Source organism: Aotus nancymaae, unplaced genomic scaffold, assembly GCF_030222135.1.
Source record: "Aotus nancymaae isolate 86718 unplaced genomic scaffold, 86718_ANA_hifiasm-v0.15.2.pri h1tg000028l, whole genome shotgun sequence".
In the NCBI taxonomy this organism is placed as follows: domain Eukaryota; kingdom Metazoa; phylum Chordata; class Mammalia; order Primates; family Aotidae; genus Aotus; species Aotus nancymaae.
Genome location: NW_026988441.1, coordinates 8014747 through 8040991, shown reverse-complemented (window position 1 = coordinate 8040991; position 26245 = coordinate 8014747). Strand labels below are relative to the sequence as shown.

Here is a 26245-nt window from a genome sequence, read left to right as displayed (position 1 = left end):
TCTAAAGGCGAGGAGGAAGGCAGGCAGGAAAGGGAGAAAAAGAGGGAGATCATTGAATTACTCAATAAAAGAGGCTACTTACCATCCCAACCCATTGTAAGACATACACTTCTGACATAAGAGAACTCCTTAGAGGTCGAATAAAGCGTGTAAGCACCTTTGAGTAATGCACCTGCCCCCGGAGAGGGGGCCGGAAGCCCAACGTGGGCTTAGCGAACAGACCTTTGCTAATCTGTTTATTTCCTTGAACTGGAGTCGGGCTGCGATGGGCTGCGATTCCCAGGACGATACATTTAATTAGAACAAAACAGAAAAAAAAATGTTGTAAAAGCTCACCAAACTGCTGCACTTGTGTCTCTGAATGTGGGTGGCATTTCTTTTAAAAGGCAAAGTATGGTCTGTGAAGGAGAAAGGGGAAAGGGGAGGTGGGAGTGGGGAGAAGGGGCCGTGGAGTCTGGCAGGGGAAGCCCTGGCTGAAACCCCCAGCTAAGGGAGGTTCCTGAGGGGCTCCCCAGCCAGGGCTGCGACGGGGTAGCCATCTGTCCAGCACGTTTTCTTCCCCTCTCCTCCCCCACTCCTTCCAAGACTCGCTTTCCTGCTGACTGAAACCCACCGTCCGTGTCCAAACCTACTCTCCAGCCGCCTCTTCTCCTGCCCCACCAGGAAACAGTGGGCGAACCCTGCACCCCAACTCCTTCTGCTCGAGCTGGGGAAGGAAACGGGGCCCCAACCTCGCCCTGAAACGCGCCGAGCTGTCCCCATTATCACCCTCCAGCCAGAGAAGGGCAGGAGGGGGGCCGCGTTTCGCCCTTAGGGAAGGGGGCGCTTCCTTTCACCCCCTGCCAAAGCACAAGGAAATCACCTTTTCTCTTCCGGAAGAGATGGTGCCCCATTTTACCCCGAAAGAGGGGGGAACCACAGGGGAAAGCGCGGGACCAACTTCCTCTCCCCTACAAGGCAGGGAAACCAAACCTTCCCCCCAACACACAAAAAAAACAAGGCTGAGAACCCTCCCTCATGTCACCTACCTACGAAAAGCGAGAGGACCCCTGCCCTTTAGGAAAAACATGGGAAAGAGTCTTCTCTCAAAAAATAGGCAGGGGTTTTCATCAAAAGGGCTGGAGATGCATCTCTCCCCCTCCCCAATTCTGCCTTCTAGGGAATAGCTAGAAAACACCTCCCGCCAAAAATTAAAAGTGCCATACCCACCAAAAGGACCCCCCATTAGAAGGATGGAGAAAGGACCTGAACGAACCCCCACTTTCTGCCTCCTAAAAAAGCTAAGGTACCTATCATCCAAGTAGGGCAGGGTGTGCCTCCCCCAGGAGAAAGGATACTGCCGGGGGCTGGGAGACCCGCAACCCCAAACCTCTAAGAGCGGGGCTGTTGCTGGAGATCCCCCTAAAAAGGGTCCGGAGCCCCTCCCCCCATCCCCTTCCCCGAAGCCAGGCGACGGGCAGGCGGGCCCGTGGCTGCCAGCTCCAGGCGCTGGGGCAGCCAGGACCCCCGTGGGCCTCCGCAGCACTCCCCCTGGCGCCCCCTCCCCAGGGCGGGCACGGGGGGTCCGAGGGGCGCCTCCTCACCTTCCCCTCAGCATGGCGCCCAAAAAAGACAGAGCGAGAGCGAGGGAGAGCGGGCGAGCGCCGCGAGGGGGGGGAAACGCATGAGGCCGGGAGAGAAAGCAAGCGAGAAAGAGCGAGCGAGCGAGCGATCGAGAGACACCCACCGACCCCGCCCTTCCTCCTCCTCCTCCTCCTCCGCGGCCCGGCCCAACATGGCGGTCGCCCCCCTTCCTCCTCCTCCTCTTCCTCCCCCCGGGGACGCAGCCCCGGCCCGGCCGGGGGCCTGACCTGTCGTCAGGGAGCGGGAGGCGGTGGTGGAGGAGGTGCGGGGTGGCCGGGCGGGCGTCGGGGGAACACGGAGGAGGCGAAGGCGTTGATGGCGGCGGCGGCGATGGCGGCGGCGGCGACTCTGATGGCGGCGGCGGGGGGGTCCCGGGCGCGGCCTCCATAGTTCCTTTGGGGGGGAGGGGATGTTAATGCACGAAAAAGGACTGCTTGGGCGTGGCGGGAGGGGCACACTTCTGCTCGGAGGGCTCCTGATGGGAATGGGGTATATATTTTTTCGGTTTCGGAATCACCTCTGCGCCGACCTCCGCGTAGGCCGCTCGGCCTAGGCCTCGGCGGACCGCTCGCCGCCTGCTTTCTCCGCAGCCCACCCTTGCGGTCACTCGCTCACTGGCGCGGGGCCCTCATCGGGGCGAGAGCCCCCCCACGCACCCCCGCGGGCCCGGGGGCGGGAGACACGGACACTGGTGGGTGGTTGGGTGTAATTAGCGCGGGCCGCGCGCGATGGAGCAAGCGAAGGGTAGGGGGAGAAGAGGAGAGCGAGCGAGCGAGGAGGGTGGGGGGAGGTTAAAAAAAAAAAAAGGATTTGAGGGAGAGAGGAGACGGGCCGACTGTCTCCGTGTCTGCTGCCCCGGGTGCCCCGGCTGTCCCGGCTGCCCGGCCCCTGCCGCAATCAGGAATTGACACAAAATGGCGACTCGGCCCGGACCAGCCAAGAGGCTGAGGCGGGAGGAAGGGTGAGGTGGGAGGGGGAACTGGGAGGCGGAGGCGGAGGCCGCGTCACGTGCAGGAGATGGGTAGCGACTGCTTGCCCGAAGGCTGGCGGAAAGAGTCGAAGGCAAAGGGCGAGGCCGAGGGGAGGCGGAAATAGCCGAAAGGAGCTGAGCGAGCGACAGGAGGCGGCGGGGGAGAGCCGGAAAGAGCCGAAGGTGCTGATAGGGATGGGGCTAGAGAGAGCAAGAGAAACCTAGGGCAGCCAGAAATAGCCTAAGCCGATCGGGACTGGGGAAGGAGGAGAAACTGTGATGGTCCGGAAAGAGCCGAAGGCGGTGTCGTGGTGGGTGGCAGGAGGTGGAAGCAGTCAGGATAATGCGATTAAGCGAATTAGCTCAACTGGCGGGGCTGGAGGGGCTATTAAGAGAATAAACCACTTTCGGAAAGTCGCCCGAGAGCAAGAGGGAAGAACCGAAAATTGCTAGTTGAAGGAAGGTGGGAAGAGCCGGTAGTTTTAGGTGAGAGAATGGGAGGGAAGGAATTCAGGCTGTGGAGAGAAAATAAAAATAACCGAAAGCTGGAGGCCAGGTGCCAAGAGTCGGAGGTTTCCGAAGAGGCGTTGAAGCCCAGCCGGCCCGGAGGTGATGTCACTCAACAACTCAGTCGATGACGTCATCCTCGGAGGCGAGAGGGGCGGGGCTTGGTAGGCCCTCAGGGAAGTCTAAGGACCTGGGGTGTGGGACCCTTGGAAGGCTCTCAAATAGCGAAGGTGGAAACACTACCGGTGTCATGGACTGTGTAGAAACAAATCTTTTGACCCTCACAACCGTCGTAAGATAACCTGCTGTTATTCCCATTTGCAGACTGAAGTTCGGTGTTTAACTAATTGGTTCAAGGTCATAGGATTAGTTCTAAAGAGGCGCAGCAAGATATTTTTTTTTAAGAGACGGAGTCAGGGCCGGGCGTGGTGGCTCACGCCTGTAATCCCAGCACTTTGGGAGGCCGAGGTGGGTGGATCACGAGGTCAAGAGATCGAGACCATCCTGGTCAACATGGTGAAACCCTGTCTCTATTTAAAATACAAAAAATTAGCTGGGCATGGTGGCGCATGCCTGTAATCCCAGCTACTAAGGAGGCTGAGGCAGGAGAATTGCCTGAACCCAGGAGGCAGAGGTTGCGGTGAGCCGAGATCACGCCATTGCACTCCAGCCTGGGTAACAAGAGCAAAACTCCGTCTCAAAAAAAAAAAAAAAAAAAGAGACGGAGTCGTCAGATTGTGATGTGTGAAAATAAAAAAATTAAGGCCGGGCGTGGTGGCTCACGCCTGTAATCCCAGCACTTTGGGAGGCCGAGGCGGATGGATCACGAGGTCAAGAGATCGAGACCATCCTGGTCAACATGGTGAAACCCCGTTTCTACTAAAAATACAAAAAATTAGCTGGGCATAGTGGCGCATGCCTATAATCCCAGCTACTCGGGAGGCTGAGGCAGGAGAATTGCCTGAACCCAGGAGGCGGAGGTTGCGGTGAGCCGAGATCGCGCCATTGCACTCCAGCCTGGGTAACAATAGCGAAACTCCGTCTCAAAAAATAAAAAAAAAGAAAAGAAAAAAATTTAAAAAACAAAAAAGAGAGACAGAGTCGGCCGGGCGCAATGGCTCACGCCTGTAATCCCTGCACATTGGGAGGCCGAGGCGGGTGGATCACGATGTCAGGAGTTCAAGACCAGCCTGGCCAAGATGGCGAAACCCTGAAACCCCGTCTCTACCAAAAATACAAAATTAGCCAGGCGTGGTGCCAGACACCGTGCGAGGCACCTGTAATTCCAGCTACTCGGGAGCCTGAGGCAGAGAATTGCTTGAACCCGGGAGGTGGAAGTTGCAATGAGCTGAGATCGTACCACTGCACTCCAGCCTGGGTGACAGAGTGAGACTCTATCTAAAAAAGAAAAAGAGAATCTTGGCCAAGCGTGGTGGCTCACGCCTGTAATCCCAAAATTTTGGGAGGCCGAGGCGGGCCGATCACGAGATCAAGAGATTGAAACCATCCTGGCCAACATGGTGAAACCCCGTCTCTACTAAAAATACAAAAATTAGCTGGGCGTGGTGGCAGGTGCCTGTAGTCCCAGCTACTCAAGAGACTGAGGCGGGAGAATCTCTTGAACCCGGGAGGCGGAGGTTGCAGTGAGCCCAGGTCGTCAGCCTGGGCAATACAGTGAGTCTCCAACTCAAAAAATAATAATAATAAAAAATTCTGATAAATTGCTTACAGTAAATTTTCAGTGGGTGAAACTTGTTTTGAGAAGCTAGTGCTACCCCCCACCATCCCACCTGGTATACCAGTTGACAGTCAGCTGACTGACTACCAGTTAAGAATTGTGTTACCCTTACCCAGACTATCGTCTTTCTGGATCCAATCTCCTATCTAATGGTTAATGATTCACTTCTCCTATAAAATGTCCCATTGCCGAGCAGAGTGGCTTACGCCTGTAATCCCAGCACTTTGGGAGGCCAAGTCTCAAGGATCATGAGGTCAAGAGATTGAGACCATCCTGGTTGAGATGGTGAAACCCCATCTCTACTGAAAATACAAAAATTAGCTGGGTGCAGTGGTGGGTGCCTGTAATTCCAGTTACTTGGGAGGCTGAGGCAGGAGAATCGCTTGAACCTGGAAGTAGGAGGTTGCAGTGAGCCAAGATTGCGCCACTGCACTCCAGCCTGGTGACAGAGCAAGATTCCATCTAAAAAAAAAAAAAAAGGTCCCCATTAACAGTGAATCTTAATAGGCCTACAAGGGACCTTATTTCCTTTCATGGAAGATTGTAATAAAATGTTCATACATGCTCATAACTATGTTGTCCAAAAAAAATTTCTTTCACACACCAAGAGCTAATATTGCAGCTTTGTGGGAATGGAAAGGAAAGACATGAAACTGGCTCACTATGTGTGATTGTGGATGGTGCTGTTCCTTCCTTTACACCTTGATTTTTCAACCCCATGTATGCTGGGCTATGGACAGAGCCACTGACTGAGAGCATAGGCCACATCTCAGCGGACAGCCATTGTCCTTTCAAGGTACGGTCCTGAGGGGGCCCCATCCCTGAAGCTTCAGCGGGGCCATTCCATAATTCTAGATGGACATCTGCTTTCAGGTAATGGGGAAAACGAAAACCCCACTGAGCAGGAATTCCCTGTACTTCAACGTCATAATGGAACATGATGGCACGTGGTCTACCAAGCCCTTCTGGTGCTTCAGCTGACTTTTTTATTTTTATGTTCATTTTATTTATTTATTTATTTATTTATTTAGACAGAGTCTCAATCTGTTGTCCAGGCTGGAGTGCAGTGACGTGATCTCAGCTCACTGCAACCTCCATCTCCCAGGTTCAAATGATTCTCGTGTCTCAGCCTCCTAAGCAGCTGGGATTACAGGAGCTCACCACCACGCCTGGCTAATTTTTTGTGATTTTAGTAGAGACGGGGTTTCACCATGTTGGCCAGGCTGGTCTTGAATTCCTGACCTCAAGTGATCCACCCACCTAGGCCTCCCAAGTTGCTGGGATTACAGGCATAAGCCACCTCGCCCAGCCTATTTATTTATTTATTTTGAGGTGGAGTCTTGCTCTGTCGCCCAGGCTGGAGTGCAGTGGTGCGATCCTGGCTCACTGCAACCTCTGCCTCCCAGGTTCAAGCATTTCTCCAGCCTCGGCCTCCCAAGTAGCTGGGATTACAGGCACACTCCACCATGCCGAGCTAATTTTTGTATTTTTAGTAGAGACGGGGTTTCACCATGTTAGCCAGGCTGTTTGCAAACTGAAATTCTGACCTTGTGATCTGCCCACTTCGGCTTCCCAAACTGCTAGAATTACAGGTGTGAGCCACCGCACTCAGCTGTTTTTTTTTTTTTTTTTTTTGAGACAGTTTCACTCTTGTTGCCAGTGCAGTGGTGCTATCTTGGCTCACTACAAACTCCACCTTCCAGGTTCAAGCAGTTCTCCTGCCTCAGCTTCCCGAGTAGCTGGGATTACAGGCATGTGCAACCATGCCCAGCTAATTTGGTATTTTTAGTAGAGATGGAGTTTCTCCATGTTGGTCAGGCAGGTCTCGAACTCCTGACCTCAGATGATCCACCCACCTTAGCTTTCCAAAGTGCTGGGAATACAGGTGTGAGCCACCGCGCCTGGCTGACTTTTTTGTTTTATAGTTGTATTTATTTATTTATTTTATTTATTTTGAGACTGAGTTTCACTGTTATTTATTTACTTATTTTGAGGCAGAGTTTCGCTCTTGTCACCCAGGCCGGAGTGCAATGGCGTGATCTCACTGCAACCTCTGCCTTCTGGGTTTAAGCAATTCTCCTACCTCAGCCTCCCAGTAGCTGGAACTACAGGTGCCTGCTGCCACACCCGGCTAATTTTTGTATTTCTAGTAGAGATAGGGTTTTGGCATGTTGGCCACGCTGGTCTCAAACTCCTTACCTCAGATCATCTGCCAGCCTCAGCCTCAGCCTATTTTTTATTGAAGAATAACACACATACAGAAAAGCATATAATCACAGGTATGCAGCTTGACATATTTACACAAAGTGAATATTCTATATAACCAGCACCTAAATCAAGAAACAGAAAATTATAAGCTGAGCAGAGTCCCCATCCTGTCCCCTTGTAGTCACTGCCGCCTCTAAGGCAATCACCATTCTAACTTCTAAGCATGTCCATAAATATTCTCTTAATTTGTCTTAATTTTCTCATAAAAATTGAATCTATAGCTGGGCACCGTGGCTCACGCCTGTAATCCCAGCCCTCTGGGAGGCCAAGGCAGGCAGATCACTAGCTCAGGAGTTTGGGACCAGCCTGGCCAATATGGTAAAACCCCGTCTCTACTAAAAATACAAAAAAATCAGCCAGGCTGGTGGTGGGCACCTGTAATCCAGCTACTAGGGAGGCTGAGGCAGGAGAATCACTTGAAACCGGAAGGCAGAGGTTACAGTGAGCCAAGATCACGCCACTGCACTCCAGCCTGGGCAAACAGTGAAACTCTGTCTTAAAAAATAATAATAAAGGCCGGGCGCGGTGGCTCACGCCTGCAATCCCAGCACTTTGGGAGGCCGAGGCGGGTGGATCACGAGGTCAAGAAATCGAGACCATCCTGGTCAACATGGTGAAACCCCGTCTCTACTAAAAATACAAAAAATTAGCTGGGCATGGTGGCGCGTGCCTGTAATCCCAGCTACTCAGGAGGCTGAGGCCGGAGAATTGCCTGAACCCGGGAGGCGGAGGTTGCGGTGAGCCGAGATCGCGCCATTGCACTCCAGCCTGGGTAACAAGAGCGAAACTCCGTCTCCAAAAAAAAAAATAATAATAATAATAATAATAATAATAATAATAAAATAGGCTGGGCACGGTGGCTCACGCCTGTAATCCCAGCACTTTGGGAGGCCGAGGTGGGCGCATCACCTGAGGTCAGGAGTTCGAGACCACCCTGGCCAACATAGAGAAACCCCCATCTCTATATAAAAAATAAATAAATAAAATAAAATAATAATAATAATAAAATAAATAAATTGGGCCGGGCGCGGTGGCTCACGCCTGTAATCCCAGCACTTTGGGAGGCCGAGGCGGGTGGATCACGAGGTCAAGAGATGGAGACCGTCCTGGTCAACATGGTGAAACCCCGTCTCTACTAATACAAAAAAAAAAAAAAATTAGCTGGGCACGGTGGCGCGTGCCTGTAGTCCCAGCTACTCAGGAGGCTGAGGCAGGAGAATTGCCTGAACCCGGGAGGTGGAGGTTGCGGTGAGCCGAGATTTCACCATTGCACTCCGGACTGGGTAACGAGCGAAACTCCGCCTCAAATTAAATAAATAAATAAATAAATAAATAAATAAATAAATTGAACCTATAATGTGTACTCTTTGGTACCAGGCTTCTTTCATTCCATATTATAGTTGTGGCACGTAGTTATAGCTCATTCATTCTCATTTCTTTAGAGTATTCCACAGTGTGACTAAACTAGGTACGAAATGATAGTGTGGAATGATTGGAACGCTCTTACACTACTGTGACTATAAATGATCACTTTGGGCTGGGTACAGTGGCTCATGCTTGTAATCCCAGCACTTTGGGAGGCGGAGGCAGAATGATTGCTTGAGCCTAGAAGTTTGAGACTAGTAGGGCAACATAGTGAGTCCCTGTCTCTTAAAAAAATTCACCAAAACTAACAAAGAATGGTGGCTCACACCTGCAGTCCCAGCTACTTGTGAGGCTGTCAGGAGGATCGCTTGAACCCAGGAGGCGGAGGCTGCAGTGAACGAAGATGGTGCCACTACATTCCAGCCTGGGCAACAGAGAGAGATCTATCTCAAATAAATAAAATAGCCCCTTCACACCTGTAATCCCAGCACTTCAGGAGGTCTGTTTGGTGGATCATTTGATCTCAGTTCCAGACCAGTCTGGGCAACACAACAAAACCCTGTCTCTATAAAAAAATACCAAAAAAATTTGCTGGATGTGGTGGTGCCCACCTGTAGTCCCAGCTACATGGAGGGAGATTCAGGAGGTTCACCTGAGCTGGAGAGGTCATGGAGGCTGCGGTGAGCCGTGATCACCCTTCAGTGCTCTGGGCTGGGAGGCAGAGTGAGACCCTGGAAAGAAGAAAAGAAAAGAAAGGAGGGAGGGAGGGAGGAAGGAAGGAAGGAGAAGGAGAAAGGAAGGAAAGAAAAAGAAAGAAGGGAGAAGGAAGAAAAAAGAAAGAAGGAGAGAGAGAGAAAGGGAAGGAGGGGGCCAGGTGCGATGGTTCATGCTTGTAATCCCACCACTTTGGGAGGCCAAGGCAGGTGGATCACGAGGTCAAGGGTTCAAGACCAGCCTGGCCAACATGGTGACACCCCGTCTCCACTAAAAATACAAAAATTAGCCAGGTGTGGTGGTGGGCGCCTGTAATGTCAGCTACTTGGGAGGCTGAGGCAGGAGAATTGATTAAACCCAGGAGGCAGAGGTTGCAGTGAGCCAAGATCGTGCCACTGCACTCCAGCCTGGGTGACAGAGCAAGTCTCCATCTTGGGAGGGGAAAAAAAAAGAAAGAGAAAGTAAGAAAGAAGGAAGGAAGGAAGAGAAAGAAATAAAAAGAAAAGGAAGGGAGGGAGGGAGAGGAAGGAAGAAGGAAGGAAAAATAAATAAAAAAAGAAAAGAAAGAAAGGAAAAAAGAAAGCAGTCTAGTGGCTCCTGCCTGTAATCCCAACATTTTGGAAGGCCAAGGCAGGAGGATACCTTGAGCCCAGAAGTTTGAGACCATCCTGGGCAACATAGTGAGACCATGTCTATGAAAACAAAAAAAATTTTTTTGGAAGCATTGTGGTTTGTACTTTAACTCAATTTTTTTTTTTTTTTTTGAGACAGAGCCTCGCCCTGTTGCTCAGGCTGGAGTGCAGAGGCACCGTTTCCGCTCACTCCTACCTCTGCCTCCCAGTTCAACCAATTCTCCTGTCTCAGCCTCTGGAGTAACTGAGATTACAGGTGTGAGCCATGATGCCTGGCTAATTTTTTTTAATTTTTAGTAGAGACAGTGTTTCACCATGCTGGCCAGGCTCGTCTTGAACTCCTGACCTTGTGCTCTGCCCGCCTCGGCCTCCCAAAGTGCTGGGATTGCAGGCATAAGCCACCTTGCCCAACTCAATTTTTTTTTTTTTTTTTTGAAACGGAGTTTCGCTCTTGTTACCCAGGCTGGAGTGCAATGGCGCGATCTCGGCTCACCGCAACCTCCGCCTCCTGGGTTCAGGCAATTCTCCGGCCTCAGCCTCCTGAGTAGCTGGGATTACAAGCACACGCCACCATGCCCAGCTAATTTTTGTATTTTTAGTAGAGATAGGGTTTCACCATGTTGACCAGGATAGTCTCGATCTCTTGACCTCGTGATCCACCTGCCTCGGCCTCCCAAAGTGCTGGGATTACAGGCGTGAGCCACCGCACCCGGCCCCCAACTCAATTTTTTTTGTTGTTTTTGGTCTGAAGTGAGAACAAAATTTTTTTTTACTTTTATTTTTAGTAGAGACGACATTTCATCATGTTGGTCAGGCTGGTCTCCAACTCCTGACCTCAAGTGATCCGCCCACCTTGGGCTCCCAAAGTGCTGGGATTACAGACGTGAGCCACCATGCCTGGCCAAAAAATTTTTTTTCTAATTAGCTGGGTGTGGTCTGTAGTGGCCCACACCTGTGGTCCCAGCTACTCAGGAGGCTGAGGCAGAAGGATCACTTCAGCCTGGGAAGTGGAGGCTGAAGTAAGCCCTGTTGGCACCACTGTACTCCAGCCTATGTGAGAGAGACACTGTCTAAAAAAAAAAAAAGAAAAGAAATAACTCCTAACTGGCTGGGCGCCGTGGCTGACGCCTGTAATCCCAGCACTTTGGAAGGCCATAGCAGGTAGATCATTTGAGATCAGGAGTTCGAGACTAGCTTGACCTACATAGTGAAACCCCATCTCTTCTAAAATACGAAAATTAGTCAGGCATGGTGGCAGGTGCCTGTAATCCCAGCTACCCAGGAGGCTGGGGCAGAAGAATCCCTTGAACCCAGGAGGTGGAGGTTGCAGTGAGGTGAGATCACACCACTGCACTCCAGCCTGGGTGGGTGACAGAACAAGACAAGAAGAAGAAGAGGAGGAGGAGAAGGAGAAGGAGAAGGAGAAAAGGAGAAGGAGAAGAAGGAGAAGGAGAAGAAGGAGAAGAGGGAGAAGGAGAAGAAATAGCCCCTAACTGGGAACTGCTTAAATGTCCATAATAGAAGAAAAGGGGCCAGGCACAGTGGATCATGCCTGTAATCTTAGCACTTTGGGATTCCAAGGTGGGTGGATCACTTGGCGTCAGGCGTTTGAGACCAGCCTGGACAATGTGGTGAAACAGATTTCTACTACAAATACAAAAAACTTGGGCCGGGCACGGTGGCTCACACCTGTAATCCCAGCACTTTGGGAGGCTGAGGCAGGTGGATTGCCTGAGCTCAGGAGTTTGTGACCAGTCTGGGCAACACAGTGAAACCCTATTCCTACTTAAGTACAAAAAATTAGCATCACATGGTGGCAGGCACCTGTAGTTCCAGCTACTCGGGAGGCTGAGGTAAGAGAATTGCTTGAACCCATGATTACGGAGGTTGCAGTGAGCTGAGATTGCGCCATGGCACTCCAGCCAGGGCAACAGAACGAGACTCGGTCTCAAAAAATCGAACGAACAAACAAAATTAGCCGGGTGTGGTGGCTCATGCCTGTAGTCCCTGCTACTCAGGAGGCTGAGGCCGGAGATTTGCTTGAACCTGGGAGGCAGAGGTTGCAGTGAGCCAAGACTGTGCCACTATACTCCAGCCTGGGCAACAGAGCAAGGCTCTATCTCAGGAAAAAAAAAAAAAAAAAGCTGGATGTCATGGCGCACACCTGTAATCCCAGTTACTCAGAAGGCTGAAGCATGAGAATCGCTTGAACCTGGGAAATGGAAGTTGCAATGAGCTGAGATCGTGCCACTGCACTGCAGCCTGGGTGTCAGAGGGAGTTTCTGTTTCAAAAAAAAAAAAGAAAGAAAGAAAGAACAGAGAGTGTATTCTACTGTACACATGTATTTTGAGCTGCATCTGCTGGGTTATAAGATCTAAATGGCAGAGTCGTTTGCCTGGACCAGCTAAAGGATCTCTTCTTGCACTATGCTCCACCAGCCTTACAGTTCTCTTCACTGACGAGTGAGTGCAGGTCTCCTGGCCATGATACAAGCTGCCCCCAAAATTCCAAAGGCCCTTTCTTACTACCTTTTCCATTGAAGGGTGGGTGGGTAGGGAATGAAAGTTTCAGCAACGGCCGGGCATGGTGGCTCACGCCTGTAATCTCAGCACTTTTGGAAGGCCGAGATGGGCAGATTACAAGGTCAGGAGATCAAGACCATCCTGACCAACATGGTGAAACCCTGTCTCTACTAAAAAAAAAAAAAATTAGCTGGCCATGGTGGCACATGCCTGTAGTCCCAGCTACTCGGGAGGCTGAGGCAGGGGAATCGCTTGAACCTGGGGGGTGGAGGTTGCAGTGAGTCGAGATTGTGCCGCTGCACTCCAGAGTCTCGCTCTGTCGCCAGTTTTTCCCATAAAATGATGAGAGAGCGAGACTCTGTCTCACACACACAACAAAAAAAAAAAAAGAAGAAAGAAAGTTTCAGCAGCTTGCCCTGTATTTCGTGAAACACAAAATTCTAACATAACTCTTCTCTCTGGGCTGGCAGGTCCTCCTTTTTTTTTTTTAATTGAACCTCCTTAAATGCACATAAGTCAGCTAATACTTCCATGGCACCTGTTTCGTTCTGCTCTTGGTACGATATTATGATGATGATGAGGCAGGGTGTCCCTCTGTCACCCAGGCTGGAGTACAGGAGTACCATCACAGATCACTGCAGCCTCCACCTCCTGGGCTCAAGTGATCCTCCAGCCTTAGCCTCCTGAGTAGCTGAGACCACAGGTGCACACCACCACACTTGGCTAATTTTCTTCTTTTTTGTAGAGGAGGGTCTCACTCTGTTGCCCAGGCTGCTCTCGAACACCTGGCCTTAAGTGATTCTCCTGCCTCAGCCTCCCAAAGTGGTGGGATTACAGGTGTGAGCCACTGCGCCTGGTCAGTACATTATTATGCTAATGAAAGACCTGTCTTTTCTGTAGTTCCTGGGATGGCTCTAGGGTGGTTTCTTCACACTGGGGATGAGGAGGATTCACAGAGAAGTTCCTATAGAGGTGGAAGAAGCACCACCATTTGGCAATGACCCCTGGAGACACCTGGAGAACAAAGGAGGAGACCCTTGGCCAAAGAGAGGCATTCCACTGTGTTGGAGCCTGCTGACCACCAACCCATAGCTTTTTTCCGTTTCTTCCTTGCTAATCCAACCGTAGATTAATTGAAGAGGTGAGAGGTACCGAGATCCAGGCTGAAGAGGAATGATTGGTCTACTTGGTTCTCGAGGGATAATGTTGCCCCCTAGAGGACATTTTGGAAATTATTAAGGAAAATTAGCGACTGGGTTTTGGTTGTCACCTGGTTCTCAAGGGTACAGTACGGCTTCCTTGGGAGTGTTTTGGAAACTTACCTTTTTTCATCGTCACAATGATAAGAGGTTTGTTACTGAGACTAGAGGACAGGGACTAGGCATGCCAAGATGTTCTGGCATATAGCATTCCTAATGAATAATCACCTAATGTATACAGTTAATGATAGCTCTTAAAAAGTGGCGAAAGGACTGTTTATACTAAATTATACTAAGCTGTAACACTGAACTATTCCAGTCCCTTTGGAATTGTTTACATAGTAAAGTCATGGTTGACTCCTGACAATTTAGAAGATTTATGCTGCCGCTCTTGGGATAATGAAAATGTTTTGGAACTAGAGAGAGGTGGTGGTTGCATAATATGGTAAAAGTACTAAAAGCCACTGAATTGTGCACTTCAAAATGCTGCCTAATTTTATATTATGTGAATTTCACCTCAATGAAAATTTTTGTAAAAAAAAGATGTATAGGCCTGGCGTGGTGGCTCACGCCTGTAATCCCAGCACTTTGGGAGGCCAAGGCGGGCAGATCACCTGAAGTCGGGAGTTTGAGCTCAGCCTGACCAACACGGAGAAACTCCATCTCTAGGAAAAAATAATAATAAAATAAAATAAATAAAAAAGTTGTGTATTTCCAGATATGAGGCTATACCACTACAGTTATTTTTTTTCCATAAACTATAAAAAAGTAGAAAGGAGGAGAGGAAAGGGAGACACTTTTAGACCTTTAATGAGTCTACAAATACAGGAGAAAATAATTTATGCAGCAATTAGCTCTATTTTCAGAGCTCTTTTTCACAAAGTGATCATTTTACAGGCATTACTGCATAGGCACAAGTAAGAATCCGGGTCACTCCCTAACCAATTACAAATTATTATAGACCTTCAGGATTACTGTCTTTTCTTTTTTCTTTCCTTTTTTTTTTTTTTTTTTTTGAGACGGAGTTTCACTCCTGTTGCCCAGACTGGAGTGCAATGGCGCAATCTCGGCTCACTGCAACCTCTGCCTTCTGAGTTCAAGCGATTCTCCTGCCCCGGTCCCAGGTAGCTGGGATTACAGGCATGTGCCACCACGCCCGGCTAATTTTGTATTTTTAGTAGAGATGGGGTTTCTCCACGTTGGTCAGTCTGGTCTGGAACTCCTGACCTCAGGTGATCCGCCTGTCTTGGCCTCCCAACGTGCTGGGATTACAGGTGTGAGCCACTGCTCCCAGCCTTTATTTTTCTTTCTATAATCCATGTACATTTCCCTTTAATAATGTAAGGGAACTAAACAGCACCATTTATTTTCAGAGGCTTATCTAAAAGGTACTTGACACAGCCCTCTGTGGCTGGGTCATTCTGTGAATTATAAATGTCTTTCGCTGCACAAAGAGGTTATTTGATCTTGTAACTGGTATTTACCTCTGACATTAGGAAGTGGCACACCAAAGTGCAAGGGCTTTGGAGTCAGAACTTTATTTTTTATTATTTAGACTGAGTCTCACTCCGTCACCCAGGCTGGAGTGCAGTGGTGCGATCTTGGCTCACTGCAACTTCCGCCTCCCAGGTTCCAGTGATTATCCTGCCTCAGCCTCCTGGGTAGCTGGGATTACAGGTATGTGCCACCATGGCCGGCGAATTTTTGTATTTTTTTTTCTTTTTTTTGAGACAGAGTTTCCCTCTTGTTACCCAGGCTGGAGTGCAATGGTGCGATCTCGGCTCACTGCAACCTCCGCCTCCTGGGTTCAAGTAATTCTCCTGCCTTAGCCTCCCGAGTAGCTGGGACTACAGGCACGCACCACCATGCTCAGCTAATTTTTGTATTTTTAGTACAGACGGGGTTTCACCATGTTGATCAGGATGGTCTCGATCTCTTGACCTCATGATCCACCTGCCTCGGCCTCCCAAAGTGCTGGGATTATAGGCGTGAGCCACCGCGCCCGGCCTGAATTTTTGTATTTTAAGTAGAGATAGGGTTTCATCATGTTAACCAGGCTGGTCTCTAACTCCTGACTTCAAGTGATCCTCCTGCCCCAGCCTCCCAAAGTGCTGAGATTATAGGCATGAGTCACCATGCCTGGCCTAATTTTTATAATTTTTGTAGCAGGGTCTGGCTTGTGTTTGACAGTCTCAAACTCCTGGCCTCAAGTGATCCTCTCAAAGTGTTGGGAATACAGACATGAGCCACTGTGCCTGGCCTGTTGAAAAGTTTTTGAAACCGTCATAGGTCCTTTGCCCCAAGCTTACAGAAAGTCAATCGTAGGAGAGGCCAGGTTGCAGCAGAGAAAGAGGTTTAATCACAGGGCCACTGAAAACCAAGGGAGGAGATGGAAGGAAACCACGAATCCACCTCCCCAGGGAGTTTGGGGTTAGGGTTTTTAAGGGTTTTGGAGTAAGTTGAAGTGTGAAGGTCATTGGTTGATTGAAGAGTGAAGGGTGAAGTCATGTGTGTGTGGGGAAACCCCACAAATGCCAAGGATTTAAAGCCTTAGCCTGTTCCTATATAAATATTGAATTAGAAAAGAATTAGAAAAATAAGCACATAGTTATTTATATATATGATCATATATAGTTACATAGTTATTTACATATAATCATAAAGATATATATACTTAATATAACCTTTTAATTTTACTCATAATTCTTGGGTAATAAAGCATAAAACTAAGGTAACATTGTGAACAACAAAGCAATCCTAAGGCAAGATGCTCTAAGTCCTCTGTCACGCCAGCACCAGCGCTGGGAAAGCACCCGCTGTTAGCCAGCTAGAGAAGGAGATGTCCAAGATGGCCAAAACGTCTTCTTCCTCGGGGGAGTTAGGAGAAAACTCCGCTTCTCCAAGCCTTGTGGCAAGGCCTGACAGCTGTCAGGGAGGCCCACAGACATCCGGGGGCTTAACTGTCTCTGCGATGCTGTGCTTCAGTGGTCACGTTCCATGTCTACTTTCACGTCCTGATTCTGCACCTGGTTCCTCTTTTGCTTAAAAAATAAAAATTAGTGGCCGGGCGCAGTGGCTCACACCTGTAATCCAAGCACTTTGGGAGGCCGAGGCGGGCGTATATCACAAGGTCAGGAGATGGAGACCATCCTGACCAACATGGTGAAACCCTGTCTTTACTAAAATACAAAATAATTAGCCAGGTGTGGTGGCACGTGCATGAAGTCCCAGCTGCTCAGGAGGCTGAGGTAGGGGAATCACTTGAACTCAGGTGCCAGAGGATGCCGTGAGCCGAGATCATGCCACTGCACTCCAGCCTAGGTGACAGAGCAAGACTCCATCTCAAAAAAAAAAAAAAATTAGTAATAGTAACATAAATCTTAAAGTCTTTGTTATTTCTTAACAAGTATGGAAAAAGTGCTAACAGGTTTTCTCCTCACCTCGGCTACTGAAAAGTCCTGGACCTCCAACTCTAAAACATATAATTTACTTAACCCCATCACTAACCACCCTACTTCCCCTGCCCCCTGCTTTGTACTTATTAGAAGTCAGAGCGTCCGGGCACTCGGGGCCACTGCCAGACTCTGTGCTTTGGGTAACAGTGGACCCCTGGGCCCAAGCTCTGTTTTCTCTTTGTCAGTGTCTTGTGTCTTTTATTTCCACAGTTTCTCTTCTCCACACCTGTAAACAGGGGCTCACAGAAGCCTGTAGGGCTAAACCCTGCAGTCATGGAACAGGGAGATGAAGAAACTCTATACTCCTGTTGATTTGGTTCCTCTGTGGGAGTCTTGACTCTGGTTGGCATCAGTTGTTTTGCTGGAATTCAGGATCTGAAAAACATCTTTTTTCTTTTCTTTTTTTTTCATTTTTTTTTCTGAGACAGAGTCTCACTCTGTCACCCAGGCTGGAGTACAGTGGCCCGATCTCGGCTTAATACAACCTCTGCCTCTCGGGTTCAAGCCATTCTCCCGCCTTAGGCTCCTGAGTAGCTAGGATTACAGGCATGCACCATGACTAATTTTTGTATTTTTAGTAGAGATGGGGTTTCACCATGTTGGCCAGGCTGGTCTCGAACTCCTGACCTTAGGTGATCTGCCCGCCTCAGCCTCCCAAAGTGCTGGGATTATAGGCATGAGTTTTTTTTTTTTGAGACAGAGTCTCACTCTGTCGCCCAGGCTGGAGTGCAGTGGCCCGATCTCGGCTCACTGCAACCTCTGCCTCCCAGGTTCAAGCAATTCTCCTGCCTCAGCCTCCTGAGTAGCTGGGACTACAGGTGCACACCACCACACCCAGCTAATTTTTGTATTTTTAGTAGAGACAGGGTTTCACCATGTTGGCCAGGATGGTCTCGATCTCTTGACCTGGTGATCCGCCCGCCTCGGCCTCCCAAAGTGCTGGGATTACAGGCGTGAGCCACCGCGCCCTGCCTCTCAATACTCTATTTTACAATAACCCTATTGCAGGTATTTCACTGTGCACTCCTTAAATATTTGCAGAATTTAAGAGCCTCATAAGTGACCACGTGGGTATAGCCCTAGGGGGCCTTAAGCCGCGCCATTTTTGGGGCCAGGATTGGTTGGAGCCTGTGTCACGTGACTTACAGTAGCCGGACCGCTAGTGAGTCTCGTGAGGTACTTTTGGCTCCACCCTCCACGGTCGAAGTACTGCGCAGGCGTGGGGGGGTCTGCGCATGCGCTGAGACACTCCGGGCGTGTTGCCGGCGGTTGGGCGCGCAGGGCTGGTGGGCGGTTGGTGTGAGCGGGTCCCGAGCTGAGACGGGAAGAGCTGGCGCCATGGTGGAGAAGGAGGAGGTTGGCGGCGGAATTAGCGAGGAGGAGGCGGCGCAGTATGACCGGCAGATTCGCCTGTGGGGCCTTGAGGCCCAGAAACGGTCAGGGCCGGCTCGGCTTGAGGCGCCAAGGGTCTGGAGAGGGCGTCTAGTCTGAGGCGTTTGCGGCCCGGAGGGAGCGGGAAAGTGTGATTTGAAGGGAGGAGGCGGGAATTATGTGCACCGGGATCATCTCGCTCCTGAGAGGACTGGTGGAGTTGATTGGGGATGTTTCTGGAAGGTCTAGAAAGTGGGGACGTCTCAGGATGTCGGGAGGTCCGTTCCGAAGGATGGGAGGCCTCTGAAGGGGGCGTTGGGGAGTCCTGAGGGAGCGGGAGGATTCAAACTCAGGAAATCCGAGGCCCAAAAGCGGTGATTGTGGGGTTTGGGTCGCGGGTAGGGGACTAGAGGGGCTGGGGTTAACGTGGAAAGGGTGAGGTGGGGGACGTAGTTCATTCGAGGACGTGGGACTGTTCTATGCTGGACTCGGGGCGGGGGCTGGACTGGCTAACCCGACAGAAGGGAGCTTACATTCTTGAAGGTGCTCAGGCGCGGGCCAGTGTGAAAGAATGCGGATTTTGAGGAGTTTTGGAGCAAGTTATCTCAAAATGGGCATCTTGAGAGGTTCGAAGAGTCTGGAGGAGGACGGCGGCACCCGAAAAGGTTGCTGTGTCTGTTATGGGGCTGTGCCTTCATAGGACAGAAGACTTAGTTTGGACATTGTGGAGTAGCTTGGGTATGGATGTTTTGTGTTCGTTTTTGTTTTTTTTTAAGAGGAAGTCTCGCTCTGTCTCCCAGACTGGAGTTCTGTGCGGTGATTTCGGCTCACTGCAACCTCCGCCTCCCAGGTTCAAGCGATTCTTCTGCCTCAGCCTCCTGAGTAGCTGGGATTATGGGACCCACCACTACGCCCTATTAATTTTTGTATTTTTTTAGTAGACACGGGGTTTCGCCATGTTAACCAGGCTGGTCTCGAACTCCTGACGTCAGGTGATCCACCCGCCTCGTTCTCCCGAAGTGCTCCGATTACAGGAGTGAGCCACTGCGCCTGGACAACTGTTTTGTTTTTGAGACAGCCTTGCCCTGTCGTCCAGGCTGGGTAGCAGTCGGGTGATCTTGGCTCGCTGCAGCCTCTGGCCTCAAAACACCCTTTCACCTCAGTCTCCTGAGTAGCTGGGATTACAGGCTCTCGCCACCATGCCCGGTAATTTTTGTATTTTTCGTAGAGTCGGGTTTTCGTCATGTTGGCCAGGCTGGTCTTGTCCTGACCTCAAATATTTGCCTGCCTCGGCCTCCCAAAGTGCTGGGATTACAGACGTGAGCCACTGCTCCCGGCTTTTTTTTTCCTCTCTCTCTGTTGCCTAGGCTGGAGGCCACAGTGAGCTGTGATGGTGCCACGATCACAGCTCACTGTGGCCTCCACCTCCAGGGCTCAAGTGATCTTCTCCCTTCAGCCTCACCAGTAGGTGGGACTACAGGCAGGCCCCACTACATCATCCAACTAATTTATATATATATTTTGTAGGGACGGGGTTTTGCCATGTTGCAGACTGGTCTTGAACTCCCAGGCTCAAGCTGTCCTCGGCCTCAAGAGAGCCCTTCCCCAACCCCACAATCGGCCTCCCAAAGTGCTGGGATTACAAGCATGAGCCACCATGCACTGATCAATATTTTTACTTAGCGGGCACTCAGTAGCTCATGCCTGTAATCCTAGCACTGGGAAGCTGAGTCGAAGGGAGGGGAAGGGAATCTCTTGAGCCCAGGAGTTTGAGACCAGCCTGAGTAACGTTTCGAAAAACCCAGTGTCTACAAAAAAAATACAACAATTAGCCGGACATGGTGGCATCAGTTTGTGGTCCTAGCTAGTTGAGAAGCTGAGGTGGGAGTATCACCTGAGCCCTGGGGAGGCGGAGGTTGCCGTGAGCTGTGATAGCGCCACTATACCCCTGCCTGGGCGACACAGTGAGGCCCTGTTTCAAGAAAAAAAAAAAAAAAAATCCACAAACGTGTTTATATGTATATATATATTGATCAGTCACTAAAGGATGGTGAAGTGGGAGGACTCTTTTGATAGGTTGGCCGGGGAAGGGCTCTGAAGAGGTAACATTGAGCCTAAGACTTGGATGAAGGGAAAGAGCCCTGTGGTCATCTGGGAGAACTTTCCCAGCAAAGAGAACAGCAAGTGCAAATTCCCAGAGGCCCAGGCATGATTGTCAGGTAGTGTTTGAAGTGGGGCAAAGTTGGTGATGTTAAAACTGGAATGTAGTTAGGGAACCTTCAGAGGGATAGGGATGGTTTATCTGAGCAGCAGTAAAGAATGGATGGAGGCCTCTGAGTGAGAGATGACCTAAGGGACAAGTCAAGGTCAGGGCATGAAATTTGTGGGAGGTGGGAGTTATTCTGAGGGAGTGGAACTGTACTGAATTTGGTGGAGAACATGAAAAGCGTTGGCTGAGGGTTGTGGGAGGGAGGGAAGAGATTATCTGTAATTTGTACTTTGTATTTTTAGACAATCTCAGAGAGTCTTAGAGAGTTTATTAAAGTGTTTTCGTGTCCATTTTCAGCTGAGTCTTTTAGAAATTAAAAACATTTTTTTGTGTGGATACATAGTAGGTGGATATATTTTGAGGATACAGGCATACAATGGGTAAAATAATCACATCAGGGTAAATTGGGTATCCATCACCTCGAGCACTTATTCTTTGTGTTACAAACAATGCAATTATATTCTTAGTTTTTGTTTTTTAAGACGGAATCTGACTCTGTCACCAGGCTGTGGTGCAATCTCACTTCACTGCAACCTTCACCTCCTGGGTTCAAGGGATCTCAGTTTACTGCAATCTCCGCTTCCTGGATTAAAGTGATCTCAGTTCACTATAACCTCCGCCACCTGGGTTCAAGCAATTCTCCTGCCTCAGCCTCCCCAGTAGCTGGGACTACAGGCGTATGCCTCCACACCCAGCTAATTTTTTTGTTTTTAGTAGAGATGGGGTTTCACCATGTTTAGGATAGTCTTGATCTCTTGACCTCGTGATCCACCTGCCTCGGCCTCCCAAAGTGCTGGGATTACAGGTGTGAGTCACCACATCCGGCTTCTTTTTGTGTTTTTTTTTTTTTTTTGCACCCTACCCCCATCATCCGGCTTCTTTTATTTATTTTGGAATGTGCAACAAATTGTTGACTGTAGTCACAGTGTTGTACTATCAAATACCAGATCTTATTCATTGTATTTCATTATATTTTTGAACCCATTAACCACCCTTCCTTCCCCTCCACCCCCTACTACTCCTCCTAGCCTCTGGTAACCATCAGTCTACTATCTGCATGAGTTCAATGTTGTAGTCTTTTTTAGCTCCCACAAATAAGTGAGTACCTGCAAAGTTTGTCTTTCACTGCCTTATTTTGCTTAACATAATAACCTCTGCCAGGTCCCTCCATGTTGTTGCAAATGACATAATCTAATTTCTCTTTTTTTTTCTTTCTTTTTTTTTTTTGTAGACAGGGTCTCATTCTGTTGCCCAGACTGGAATGCAGTGGTGCAATCACAGCCAGCTCACTTCAGCCTTGATGTCTTGGGCTCAGGTGATCCTCCCACCTCAGCCTCCCAGTAGGGGTGACTACAGCACATGCCACAAACCCAACTCATTTTTTAGTAGAGATAGGGTTTCACCATGCTGCCCAGGCTCGTCTCCAACTCCTGGGCTCAAGTAATCCTCCTGCCTCCCTGCAAAGTGCTGGGAGTATAGGCGTGAACCGCCATGCGCAGCCTTTTTCCGCAATGTCTTTATCTATGTGTTGTTAAACACATGGTTTGCTTCCAAGTCTTGGGTGTTATGAAGAGTGCTGCAGTAAACATGGGAGTGCAGGTACCTCTTGTTTTGTTTTTTGTTTTTTTTTTTTTCTTTTCGTGTAGACAGAGTCTCCTTCTATCACCCAGGCTGAAGGGCAGTGGCACAATCTCAGCTCAGTACAACCTCTGCCTCTCAGATTCAAGCAATTCTCTTGCCTCAGCCTCCTGAGTAGCTGGGATTACAGGCACCTGCCACCATACCTGGCTAATTTTTGTATTTTTAGTAGAGCTGGGGTTTGCTCTGTTGGCCAGGCTGGTCTCGAACTCCTGACCTCAGGTAATTGGCCCTCCTTGGCTCTCAAAGTGTTGTGATTACAGGCGTGAGCCTCCACACCCGGCCTGATTTTTTTGTGGGGGGTGGGTATATACATAGCAGTGGGATTGCATTTTCACCTCAGTCTTTTTTTTTTTTTTTTTTTTGAGATGGAATTTCCCTCTTGTCGCCCAGGCTGGAGTGCAATGGTGTGATCTCAGCTAATGGCAACCTCTGCCTCCCAGGTTCAAGCGATTCTCCTACCTGAGCCTCCTGAGTAGCTGAGGTTACAGGCATGAGTCACCACATCTGGTGAATTTTGTATTTTTAGTAGAGACAGGGTTTCTCCATGTTGGTTGGGCTGGTCTTCAGCCTCTGCCCTCAGGTAATCTGCCTGCCTTGGCCTATCAAAATGCTGAGATTTCAGGGGTGAGCCACCATGCCTGGCCTTCACCTGAGTTTTATGGCAGCTCTCTGGAGTAGGAAGGGCAGTGTTCTTCTCTGTTTAGATGAGGAAGCAGGCTCTACAGAACAAATTGACTTGCCTCTAAGAGGGCTCTAGGTGGGATAGTAGAACTCTGGAGACTGGAGTTCCTTTATGAAATGGAGGCTCCAAAAATGGGTAGACTGTACAAAATGTGGGACATTTTATGACAGTTATCCTAGTTCTCTTCCAAAAGTCGGTTTCATGGGAAAAAAAAGTGAAGGGACTGTTACGGATTAAAAGAGAGTAGGCTGGGCGCGGTGGCTCACGCCTGTAATCCCAGCACTTTGGGAGGCTGAACTGGGTGGATCACGAGGTTAGGAGATCAAGACTATGCTGGCTAACACGATGAAAACCCGTCTGTACTAAAAATAAAAAAATTAGCTGGGCCTGGTGGCACCTGCCTGTAATCTCAGCTACTCAGGAGGCTAAAGCAGGAGAATTGCTTGAACTCGGGAGGTGGAGGTTGTAGTGAGGTGAGATCGTGCCATTGTACTCCAGCCTGGGCAACAGAGCAAGACTCCGTCTCTAAATAAATAAATAAAATAAGAGTAAAGAAGTAGTTTCCTAGAGCAGATTTCGTTGTGTTGCTTCAATTGAGACCAAATTTCTGGAGCTTTTATTGATGTTTGACAATTACAACTAAATTTTTTTTATTTTTTATTTTTTATTTTTTTGAGACAGAGTTTTGCTCTTGTTGCCCAGACTGGAGTGCAGTGGGGTGATCTCGGCTCACTGCAACCTCCACCTTCCAGGTTCAAGCAGTTCTCCTGCCTCAGCCTCCCAAATAGCTGGGATTACAGGTGCCTGCCACAACACCCAGCTAATTTTTGTATTTTCGGTAGAGACAGGGTTTCCCCATGTTGACCAGGCTGGTCTTGAATTCCTGACTTCAGGTGATCTACCAGCCTCGGCCTCCCAAAGTCCTGGGATTACAGGCGTGAGCCACCACACCTGGCCAGAAGTTAACTTCTTTGTGCCTGTTGTCTGATCTGTAAAAAAAGATAACAAAGTACCCGCCCATTAGATTGTCATGGGAATTAAATGACATAATACATACAAAGAGCTTAAAACAGTGCTTGGCACACAGTAAGTGTTCAATAAGTGTTGGCTATTATTATTTTATTGTGTACCTGATCTTTATAATTCTGCTGATCGATACAGGTTTTGGTGTGTCTATTAATTCACAGCCATTTGAGTAACAGTATGTCCTAAATGCTAAGGACACCTATTGGTTCTAGGGATACAGTGGTTTCTGGAGTGAGGGGGCAGTCAACATATAATCAAGTAGTGTAGCTTAGTGCAGTGGTGTGTGCCTGTGACCCCAGCTACTCGGGAGGCTGGGGCTGGAGGATCACCTGAGCCAGGAGATTGAGATTGGCTTGGGAAATATAGTGAGGCTCCATCTCAATCAAAACAAAAACAAATAGCATAATTTGAGATGGAAGAGGATGTGGACCTAATTTAAATTAAGTGGCCAGTGTGGACTTATCTGAGGAGGTGACAGTTGAGCTGAGACCTAAAGAATGTATCCTTCAAGAAGTTGAGGACTTTTGGTCGGGTGTGGTGGCTCACACCTGTAATCCTAGCACTTTGGGAGGCCGAGGTGGGTGGATCACCTGAGAGGTCAGGAGTTCAAAACCAGCCTGGTCATCATGGTGAAACCCCATCTTTTTTTTATTAAAAAAAAAAAAAAAGTTGAGGAAAGAAACAGTGGGAACCACTAATGTCAGGGTCCTAAGTGGGTAGCAAGCACGATGTTCTCTAGGAACAAGGAAGGCTGGCAGGGCTGTAAGCAAGTGACCAAGGGAGAGAGTAGAATGAGACTGAGACGAGAGTATTTAGTGTCCCTGGTGGCTGGCCGCAGTGGCTCATGCCTGTAATCCCAGCACTTTGGGAGGCCAAGACAGGCGGATCACCTGAGGTTGGAAGTTCAAGACCAGTCTGACCAACATGGAGAAACCTTGTCTCTACTAAAAATACAAAATTAGCCAGGCGTGGTGGCGCATGCCTGTAATCCCAGCTACTTGGGAAGCTGAGGCAGGAGAATCGCTTGAACCCGGGAGGCGGAGGTTGCGGTGAGCCGAAATCTCGCTGTTGCTTTCCAGCCTGGGTAACAAGAGTGAAACTCTGTCTTAAAAAAAAAAAAAAGAGTCCCTGGTAAGGAGCTTGCATAGGGAATCATTGAAAGACTTTGCACAGTAGAGTGATATAAACTCAATTAATATTTGTTACATTTTTTTTTTTTGAAATGGAGTCTCTCTCTGTTGCCCAAGCTAGAGTGCAGTGGTGTGATCTCGGCTCACTACAATCTCCGCCTCCCGGGTTCAAGCAATTCTCTGTCTCAGCCTCCTGAGTAGCTAGGATTACAGGCGTGCACCAGAATGCCCTGCTGATTTTTGTATTTTTACTAAAGACGGGGTTTCACCATCTTGGTCAGGCTGGTCTTGAACTCCTGACCTCGTGATCTGCCCTCCTTAGCCTCACAAAGTACTGGGATTACAGGTGTGAGCCACCTCGCCCAGCCCAATCTGGTTTACATTTTAACAGACCTTCCTGAGAAGGGAGATGGTGGATTGTAGGGGGTGAGAATGGAAACAGAAGGAGCAGGTTTAAGGCTGCTATAGGTTTTTTTGGTTTTTTTTTTTTTTGAGATGGTCTGAAGTGCAGTGGCTTGATCACAGCTCACTGCAGCTTCGACCTCCTGGGCTCAGTTGATCTTCCCACCAAACTCCCCCACCCCTCCCAGAGTAGCTGGGACTACAGGTGTGCGCCACCACACCCAGCTAATTTTTAATTTTTTTTTTTTTTTTTGCACACACGGAGTCTTACTTTGTTACCCAGGCTGGTTTCGGATTTGTGGGCTCAAGTGATACTCAGGCCTTGCCCTCCCAAATTGCTGGGATTACAGGACCCACTGTGTCCAGCCTGCTGTCGTTTTGTAGGAGAGAAATGATGGTCGCTCAGACTAAGGTGGTGGATGTGTAGGTCAAGGGAAGTAGATGGATGATGGTACTGTGAATGTGTATTATTTTTGTGCCCTCTTGGGTGTATATATATTTATTTTGAGACAGAGTTTGATGCGGTCTCAGCTCACTCGAACCTCTGCTTCCCGGGTTCAAGCGATTTTCCTGCCTCAGCCTCCAGAGTAGCTGAGATTACAGGTTCCTGCTACCATGCCCAGCTAATTTTTGTAGTTTTAGTAGAGATGGGGTTTCACCATGTTGGCCAGACTGGTCTTGAGCTTCTGACCTCAGTTGATCTGTCTGCTGGGGGATTTGTAGTCCCAGC

At 49.2% G+C, this 26245-nt stretch overlaps 2 protein-coding genes across 9 annotated transcripts in view; one reads left to right on the top strand and one right to left on the bottom strand.

The window, feature by feature from the left end:
- Positions 1-2016, bottom strand: part of ZC3H4 (zinc finger CCCH-type containing 4) — a 46192-nt gene extending 44176 nt beyond the window's left edge. Inside the window, exons 1-2 of one of the 5 annotated variants that reach the window (XM_064381126.1) lie at positions 1584-1591; positions 337-398 (exon numbers count right to left, since the gene is read on the bottom strand). In XM_064381126.1, the coding sequence (XP_064237196.1) occupies positions 337-374 (38 nt within the window). In that variant the 5' untranslated portion in view covers positions 375-398; positions 1584-1591. Of the gene's footprint in view, positions 1-82; positions 121-336; positions 1287-1583; positions 1720-1850 lie in introns of those variants that run through there. The other 4 variants (XM_064381125.1, XM_064381128.1, XM_021668549.2 and 1 more) reach the window with 4 other exon arrangements.
- SAE1 (SUMO1 activating enzyme subunit 1) overlaps positions 1218-26245 on the top strand; it is a 97447-nt gene continuing 72419 nt past the window's right edge. For 2 of the 4 annotated variants that reach the window (XM_064381131.1, XM_064381129.1), the window contains exon 1: positions 18242-18430. In XM_064381131.1, coding sequence (XP_064237201.1) covers positions 18333-18430 — 98 coding nt within the window. In that variant the 5' untranslated portion in view covers positions 18242-18332. Of the gene's footprint in view, positions 1286-18241; positions 18431-26245 lie in introns of those variants that run through there. The other 2 variants (XM_021668550.2, XM_064381130.1) reach the window with 2 other exon arrangements.